Raw genomic sequence first — 9,707 nt, forward strand, 5'->3', positions numbered from 1 at the left:
ATTAAGTAGACCGCTTTTTACATATATTTCCATATTTCATAATCATGAAATGTTTCTATGAAAAGTAGTATCCAAGTAGAATTAATCATCACCATTAGTGAGATGGTTTCCTCATAGTCAATCCCTTAAGTCTGAGTGTAACCCTTTGCAACAAGTCGAGCTTTGAATGTGCGTACATTCCTATCCATGACAGTCTTTTCTAGAAGACCCATTTACAGCCAATGATTTTAAGGCCAAGTGTGGTATCAACCAAGTTCCAAAATTGGGTTATCATACACGGATTGAATCTCAATCTCTATCGCCTCCTTCCAGTTAGTAGCCTTTAGGCCTGCCATGGCTTACTGATATGGTAACTATAGAACTCAAGAGCATGATGTTCTCTATAAGATCTAAGAGGAGGACTCTACTATTAATAGTAATATTACAGACTGTTGTGACTGTGGTCACTATTTCCAACAAAAATATCATCACTCCATATTTTAGAGTATATTATTTAAACCTTCCTTTTTTGAACAAAGTATAGGACTTTTGCAACAATATCCATGATATAACCCCATAAACTATATTGAAGAATAATATGACACATCATAAATCAAACCATATCTAGTAATATTTGGTTTCCCATTTTAGATACACCGTTATGTTGTTGTGTTCCGACTGGAGTTAACTGTTGAAACAATTTCACAATTTCTTAGATAATCATCAGATACTTAACTATGATACTCACTATTCGTATCAATTCTGAGAATCTTATCAATTTGCCTATTTAAGTATTTACTTTATTTTAAAATGTCTTGAACACCTCAAAGATTCCATACTTTTGTTTAATCAAATAAACACAACTATAACTATTGTGTGGTAATAAAGTATCTTTGACCGTGACATATGGTTGAGATGAATGATCAATACAAACAATGTGTACAATCAATCCTCCTCCGCCCATAGTTACATGTGAGTAGTGCCTTGTCATTTCTCTTGATAAACAATACTTGCGTTCACAATACAAGCTATAGTTATGTGATTTCCAAAGTCGTATACTTGAATTTTTTTGTAATGTGTTTCTAGTTTATACGAACAAGAAGACAACTCCATGAATACATATTATCCAAACCATTTTGACGTAGTTAAACCATTATTAAACTATTATTATTGTATTAGCTTCATATATGTCATAACTATAGTTTGTTTTTAAAATAAAGAACATATTTCATAAACCAAAATAACGTTTATTTAAGATCCGCATCAAAACCATCTCATTAAATAAAGTATACATCAATAATTTAGCCATACAACCATGGATCAAATACTTGATAAAATGGGTTGTTTCCTAATCCTATAGATAACATCAACTAGCTCATGATCCATGATTAGATCCATCTCTTTGTGTTTCATATTTCTTCTTCCTTTTGGTCCCTTTACATTATTATAAATTTAAGTTATGCATCTTCCTTTTAGGAGTAGTTGTGTTAGATGTTTTACCCATCTTAGGTTCTGCATTCTTTAGCATGCTATATAATTCCAAGAAAGATACTTTCATGTTCTTCATGTAAAAGTCTGAAACAAACTGATCATAAGGACTAGTCATTGTGATAAGATCTGTATCCAACTCCCGACGAACTGGAAAACCTAACCTCCACAACTTATCAATACATCCCTTCATCTTGAAGATGTAGTTATTCATGTTCTCTCCATCATGCAACTTGAATCCTATTACCGATTTCATTACCTCAAATCTTTCATGTTTAACTCGCCATTGGAACATGTCTTTAAGATATGGATATTCATAGTTTCTCTTCTTGGTGACCTTAATTTCTTCCTACCTTAATTTCATCATTGGAATCGTCTTTTTTGAGGATTCGAATGACATGTTCCTATCTTAGCAAAAGTATGCCACTAAGATCTTGGAAAGATAAAATATGACAAACTTCAAACATGTTAAAATTGCAGCGGATACATCAACAAAACTCTACCCTACCTTGTATTGAAGTCTGGCTAATATGCTTCAGTACCTCCCTTTCACGAGACCTGGCATCACCTATAATGTTTAACAAACATGCATGGTCCCCGTGAGCCTCACTTAACTAGCTCTTAAATGAATACTTAGATATATTCAAGGCACCATATGTACACTTCAACCTTCATCTTTTTGTCTCATCCACTTGGTGCCTCGTTGCTTATATACAAACTGGGTGAGATGCCCTTCCACCATACAATCAATATTCGACTACTATGTATTCCTCGACCCTAAAATCCTTTCATTGTCCTCCAAGCAACAAGGAATCATATTAATATCTAGTGTCGAAGCTAAGTATCATAGGGTTGCAAATATTGTTGTTGAGACCAGTTAGATTCGAAGCTTACTTTGTGAGCGGCATTGACCAATCACCATGATCACACTTTTTGTGTGTGTGTATGTGTGTGTGACTTGTAGTTTACTTTGCTTCCAATCCAATTCAACATTAAAGAACTAAACACATAAATACCAACATTCATTTTGTATGAGACTTACTTGCCATGGGTCAAATCCGGGTTCTTCATGTTCTCTCATCTCATCAATATGCATATATTTTCACAAAAGTGTTGCCATCCATATCAATTTTTGGATATCCAATCCAATTTAAATGTTGGGAATCCTCCTTTTAAGTGTTGCCATCCATATCAATTTATATGTTGTGTGCATTTTCTTATTATGTACTATGTAGCCCAAGGCCCATTAATGGACCCCACCCCGAAATGTCTATGTATTTGATATATTTTTCAGTTAATGAAAAAGAAAAAGGAGATTACGGATAACTTATTTTGTGTATAGAACGCGACTGCTCATAGAGAGGGACTACTCAAAGATTAGAAAGAAACACAAGTGCTTGATGGCGACCACACATTAGCCATACAATTTGCAATTCACAATTATGTAGATGGGACATTGATGTGTTAGTTGCTAGCCCTGACTCCAAATTTGAAGGCCCAGAAAACATTAATTATTTATGGATTCCAACTAGGAACTTTCGATTCTTCCCATTTTGAATCCAACCTTTGTAATGAGATAGGTTGGGGATAAACCATCTAGATTTCTTAGTGTCTACGTATTTTCATTGTATTAATGTTTAACAATAGTTAATGTACGAATATAAATTTATAACTATCACGTGGAACAGAACCCATAAAAGCAGCCGTGTTACACTGTTACATATAAAAGAGAGAATAAAGGAAAAAAGAAAAAAAGGAAAGCAACCCAAGTCGCGGAATCTTCCAAATTTGCAGATTACTCCATCTCCGCCGTTCACTTGTTCAAACTTACATTATATTACAATAACACAAAATGAAAGAAAGCTAAAAAGCTTGTATTTATAAATAATAAATCAAAAAGACAATCTTTCCTTACTTAACACTCATAAAGAGTCATAAACCATGGAAACGTAATAGAACGGAAACCTTATATTCACATTTCCAAACCTCTCTCTCTCTCTCTCTCTCTCTCTCTCTCTCTCTCTCTCACATCGGAGATACTCACCTCACTGGAATCTTACAACTCCGCTGCTGTCATAATGGGAACATGCTCTTCCAAGTCTCCAAGACGCAACCCATATTTGCCACGAGATTTCCCGGAGCAACCCAACACACCAAAGAATGACAACCACCGAGATGATGATGCATCCGCCGCCGGAAAAGCTTCACCTTTCTACGCTCTAAGTCCCGCCCGATTCATCTTCGGGAATAAAAAGTCTGCGGCACGGCAGTCCAGCGCTAACTCGACGCCGAAAAGTGTGTTAAAGGGGCCGTTTCCGCCGCCGTCTCCGGCGAAGCATATAATGGCAGTGCTGAGGAGGCGGCGGAGTTTGAAAGAGGGAGAGAAGGAAGCAGGGTCGGGTTTGGACAAGAGGTTCGGGTTATCGAAACGGTTCAAGGATCGATACGAGGTTGGAGAGGAAGTCGGGAGAGGGCACTTTGGGCATACTGTTTCTGCCACGTGTAAGGCGGGTGATAACTCAGGTCAAAAGGTCGCCGTTAAAGTCATACCCAAGTCTAAGGTACCTTCTTCAACTAGGAAATTCATCTTATGTTCAATTTTGAATAAGTTCAAATTAACGCTCCTCTTATAAGTTATGATACAACATCCATAACTTGATTTCCCATTTAAAACAAATAACTTTTTATTTTTATTATAATACAATTGCCATTTGACATGTCACAGTTAATTTATAAGGTAGATAAGTTCTCAAAATTTTTAAAAACTATTACATTTGATAAATCAAAAAGTAACTTATAAGCATTATTCAAAAAAGAATTACATTAGGTTTTCAAAAAAAAAATTTTAATAATCTAAATATACCATTAATTAATTATGACAATTTCATTGTCGTAAATAGCATTTTATAGTTTACAGTTACCTTATCATATAGTTTTTATTAAACATCATTTATTATTGGCTAATTTATAAGATAACAGATAAATTTTCAGCTTGCACTACTAAACATAGCATAAAATAATTATAAACGAAGTGCTTTGAAATTAATCATGAAAATATCGAATCAGATGAATTGTCCCAAAAGTTAATTATTGGGTTAGAAAATAATGATTTATAAAAAGATTTGTTTGTTATATTACTTATAAAAGATTCATATCTGAGTTTGCTTCATTGCCCGTTAATAATGATTTATAAAAATAAAATATGTCGATTGAAGGGCGTAATTTTGTAGCTATTTAATTAGTGTTAGAAAATATACAACATATTTTATAAAATCAAATGATGCAGTTTTTAATTTGGAATGATAAGAGTATTTTCTTTTGTTAATACAACCTAGCTCCTTCGTAACTCTAGCTAATACACAATTTTCGTATATATTTTTTTAACACATGAAATCAAGAAGATTTGTTACATAAATATCCATATATAATAATGTACTTCGTTTTCTAATTAATTCTGTTGGATTCAGTAGACTGATTTTGTTATTACAAGAAGTCTAATAAATAATGTTTTTTTATCTAATCGAAGAGATTTACAAGAAGTAGAAGACGATTGTTTTTCCATAATTTGAGGAAGAAAGTGCAAGTGGATGTTGGTTAGTTGGATATGTGATCGTTTATTCATTTTTTATTTATTAGCATGTGAAAAAAATAAGCATCTAAGATCTTTAATTTGTTAATATCCACAAATATAAGTTTGTGATCTTTAGGGTTTTTAAAATTGGAACTCGTATAGATCTTCGATTCCTCAAATTATTTTAACGTACTTTGTTGATTCATTAATTAATATAATTTTAATTAAAATAGTCTGAAGTTAACGTGTTTTTTCCAGTCACGTATTGGAAGCAAAGTTTCCTTTCATATGTACATATTTCCTATATATGTGAACCTGTCATGCATTGATGTGAATTAAAACGTCTTATGTGCAACTGGTGACCTGCATTTTGCACATTAAAGAAAAAACTATTAACTATGGATCAAATTTATTAGCCAATTATAAAACAATTTCAAACTAAAGGTTAAATAAATCCGTTTGCATTGAGTTCACATTGACCTATTTTATCCAACCCAACTTATTTAATTAAATATATTGAAATTTTCAACTCGATATATTAGATAAGCAGGTCATGATATTAGGTTTTACCAATTTATTTTTTCCAAGGCAACATGTTATGACATCTCCAACCAAGCATTTGTTAACATGATTTTTTATTTATAAAAAATGGTATGAATATTCTCCAATTCAACACCAATTTTCTACAACGAATTTGACATTAGGAATAGTATTACACAAAATGTATTGTAATAATACTCACAAGACTCAACACAAATTTTCTACAACAAATTGGAGATTAGGAATAGTATTACACCAAAGATATTGTAATAATACTCATAATACCATATTGGTGTTAACGTCTTATTTGCCAATTGTTGTCTTTCAAATTTTAGTTTATACATATTTAGTTTAATTTATATATGTACGTTATTTCAAATTTGTGTTTTTTTATTTGATGTTATTTTAATTATATAGTCATATTTTATGAAATATTTATTTTAGATTTTGTTGGGTCAATATAATTTATTTAAATTGTTATTTATTTTTTATTTAATAAAATATTTTTTTAAGTAATATAACAACTAATTCAGATTGATTATATATACATTATTGGTTTGGTTATATATGTATTTAACTATATAATAACTATAACAAAAAGATATAAGATAAATATTTAAAAAATCTAAATATAAAAGAAAGTATTTTTTGAAATCCTAAATAAGTTAGAAGAAAATAATATATTTGAAATATATTTTTTTGACATAAAAAGTAGTGTTAGATTGGACATATTTTCATAGTTTTTTAGATTATTTTTTGGTGCAAAAAATAATGTTATTATTATTAGTTAAAACAGGGATTAATTAATGCATTTAAGTACTCTAAGTTTTTATAAAATAAAAAATATACTGACTTAGTTAAATAATGTTATATATATATATATATATATATATATATATATATATATATATATATATATATATATATATATATATATATATATATATATATTGGAATCTTAGTGTTAATTTTGGTTTGGCTTCGCAAGTTGAATCTTTGCTTGCTAGCTTATCAGCGCGCAAAAAACAGCCTAACTAAGAGGGCTTAAACAACTTTGAGCATTATATGCCATTCAAATATTGTATAGAATGAATATGCATTCAAGTTTAATTTTTTTTTCTACTGTTGTAAAATTTTCAAGAAAATGTTGTTGAATATTTAATTACCAAGAATATCACTATTAGTGTTGACATAAGTATAATATATCTACGAAACATACAGATATCCAAGCCTTTTTTGAATAACTGGCCGCCCAAACGTTGAAGTCGGAATTGGGAAATGGGGTGACTCCATTTTGCAACTTTATGAACCTACATTTTTATAAAGAACTCAAAACATATTGATCTTTTTGCAGATGACAACGGCTATAGCAATCGAGGATGTGAGAAGAGAGGTGAGAATATTACAAGCATTGGCAGGGCATCGAAACCTCATACATTTCTATGATGCTTTTGAAGATGATGATAATGTCTACATAGTTATGGAGTAAGCTGACGAAGATCTTCATTTGTTTTCTAATTGCTACATATAATTCCCATATCTATTAGACATATGTATTCTAATTACTAATTAAACCCTAAACATCTTTCAGATTATGCGAAGGAGGCGAACTTCTGGATCGAATTCTTTCAAGGTTCTAAAACCTTTTCTCTTCTTTCAAATTTGATTCTTTATATTTTGAATGTCTATGTTATATATATTGTCTCAAATCGACTACACATGGTCCCATGTTTACCTGTTTTTAATAATATATTTTTTTTTAAAACAAACTAATTAACGACTCCACATATACTGTACGTACGAGTCTAACACTTTAACTCTTTAGAGGCGGGAAGTTCAATGAAGATGAGTCAAAGAATGTAATGTTACAGATACTCAATGTAGTCGCATTTTGTCATCTCCAAGGTGTAATGCATCGAGATCTTAAACCCGAGGTAAAAAAATCCTACTATATTTGTATACGCACTTTATGTTTGAATCTTTTGCTTGTTTTATCTAATAACACAATTGTTATCTTTTTGTTAGAATTTCTTGTTGAAAGCAAAGGACGACGATTCACAGTTGAAAGCCATTGATTTTGGGTTATCTGATTTTCTCAAGCCAGGTCAGTTACAAAATTTTTAAAAAAAATACAAAACTAAATGATTTGTCGGTGTACAAGACCTAATAAGTATTCATAGCAACATATATGCAGATGAAAAACTCAACGATATTGTTGGAAGTGCGTATTATGTAGCACCTGAGGTTCTACTCAGATCTTATGGTACAGAAGCCGATGTATGGAGTGTAGGCGTGATTGCATACATTCTTCTATGTGGCTGTCGACCATTTTGGGCAAGAACCGAGTCCAGCATTTTCCGGGCAGTCCTCAAAACTGTTCCAAGTTTCATTGAACCACCATGGCCTTCGTTATCTCCACTGGCTAAAGATTTTGTACAGGGTCTCTTGAATAAAGACCCTCGTAAACGACTGACTGCTGCTCAGGCTTTATGTAAGTGATCTTTCTATTTCTAGAAACCAAGAAAAGGGTCAAATTAAGTAAATTTATCGTGAGTCTTGACCTTTCGGGGCTTTGTTTAGGTCATCCATGGATTCGGGATCATGAAGGGGTAGAAGTTCCGATTGATGTTCGAATTCTGAGATCATTGAAAGCCTACACGCTTTCATCCCCTTTGCGGAAGGCTTCTTTACGGGTACAAATATTATAAATCTATGAATAAACATGAAGAGAGAGAATGTATCATTATCGGCATTAACCTACGTGTTTTTTTGTATACGTGTAGGCATTGTCTAAAACTTTGACCACCGACGATCTTTTTTATCTTAAAAAGCAGTTTAAGCACTTAGCTCAAGATAACACAGAACACGTAACCATAGAGAGTATTAAAAGGGTTTGCTTTTTCGATTTTTCTGCATCTTTTTGACTTTTTGTTATTCCCGACAAGCGAATATCGTCTTAAATCTGCATTTGTGTGTAGGCTTTGATGAAGCATGCAACGAGCGTAATGAAGGAGTCTCGCATCATGGACTATCTTACATGGGTGATTAATCTTCTAAATCTTATTTATGGATCATCTTTTAGATGATATTTCTTCGTTAATCTAATGCTAATCGGTTATTTGCTTGACATCGCAGCTGCCTGCACCCAAACTGGAGTTCGAGGAATTCTGCGCAGCCACAGTTTGTGTTCATCAGCTTGAAGCATTCGACCGGTGGGAACAGCATGCTCGTTGTGCTTATGAGATTTTCGATAAAAATGGTAACCGGGCTATTGTTATTGAAGAACTTGCATCTGTAAGTTAACATGTTCATAAATCATGTCTCCATTGATACTAAGACCAAATATCTGAACAAATAAGTGATGACCATGATTTGAAATTGTTTCAGGAACTTGGGCTTGGTCCATCAGTTCCGCTACATGCTGTTCTGAATGACTGGATTCGGCATACAGATGGGATGCTAAGCTTTCATGGATTTGTTAAGTTGTTGCATGGAGTATCCAACAGAAACAAGATGAAATTATAAAGGCTGTGTTTTGTATATATGTCAACTCGAGGCTTTCTGGAGGGGCGGAATGGGTATTTCAGTTTTGCTTCCATTTTTTTTACGTTTTGACCTCCAAGCTGTGGACCCAAGGGTCAGAAGTGAACAGGTGATAGAGATTACATATTGATGTTCTCTGTCAAGAAGATTGGCATCACGGTTTTTACAAATTACAATATTATGCATAGAAGCTAAGAACATAGCTTTAGTTTCCGAAATTTGCAAAGATGAAGATATGTGTAACCGTAAGCAATAAAGAATTGTATATCGACTTTGATTCGAAATTTAAAAAATGGTCTCTATGGTGGCAAAATTATATAGTTTTGGTCCAATTTTTTTTTGATGGTAAACTAATGTTCCAAAATTGGATCTTTTTAGTGATTTTGGTCCCTATCAACTTAAAAAGACAATTATACCCCTTATATTTAATTTTTAAATTTTTTATATTTGTGTTAATATTTTTAATTAACTAAAAAAAAGGTTTTCTCTCTCTCTCTAGTTTGTCTTTCAGGAACTCAAGAACATCTTAATTATGAACACAAACATAAAGTCAGGAACATACACACATCAGATTTTCTGGGTTTTT

The 9,707-nt window shown here is 32.3% G+C and overlaps 1 protein-coding gene across 1 annotated transcript; it reads left to right on the forward strand.

Moving 5' to 3' along the window:
* Positions 1-3,390: 3,390 nt before the first annotated feature.
* LOC145124198 (CDPK-related kinase 5-like) lies at positions 3,391-9,434 on the forward strand. Its single transcript, XM_079059457.1, has 11 exons — positions 3,391-4,028; positions 6,933-7,063; positions 7,170-7,211; positions 7,404-7,512; positions 7,604-7,682; positions 7,773-8,069; positions 8,159-8,271; positions 8,362-8,469; positions 8,557-8,619; positions 8,714-8,872; positions 8,966-9,434. The coding sequence occupies exons 1-11, from the start codon at positions 3,546-3,548 to the stop codon at positions 9,101-9,103; spliced, it is 1,722 nt and encodes a 573-aa protein (XP_078915583.1). The 5' UTR covers positions 3,391-3,545; the 3' UTR covers positions 9,104-9,434.
* Positions 9,435-9,707: the final 273 nt, after the last annotated feature.

The sequence above is a fragment of the Lactuca virosa genome, chromosome 7, assembly GCF_052849685.1.
Source record: "Lactuca virosa cultivar CGN04683 chromosome 7, Lactuca_virosa_CGN04683_v6, whole genome shotgun sequence".
Lineage (NCBI taxonomy): Eukaryota > Viridiplantae > Streptophyta > Magnoliopsida > Asterales > Asteraceae > Lactuca > Lactuca virosa.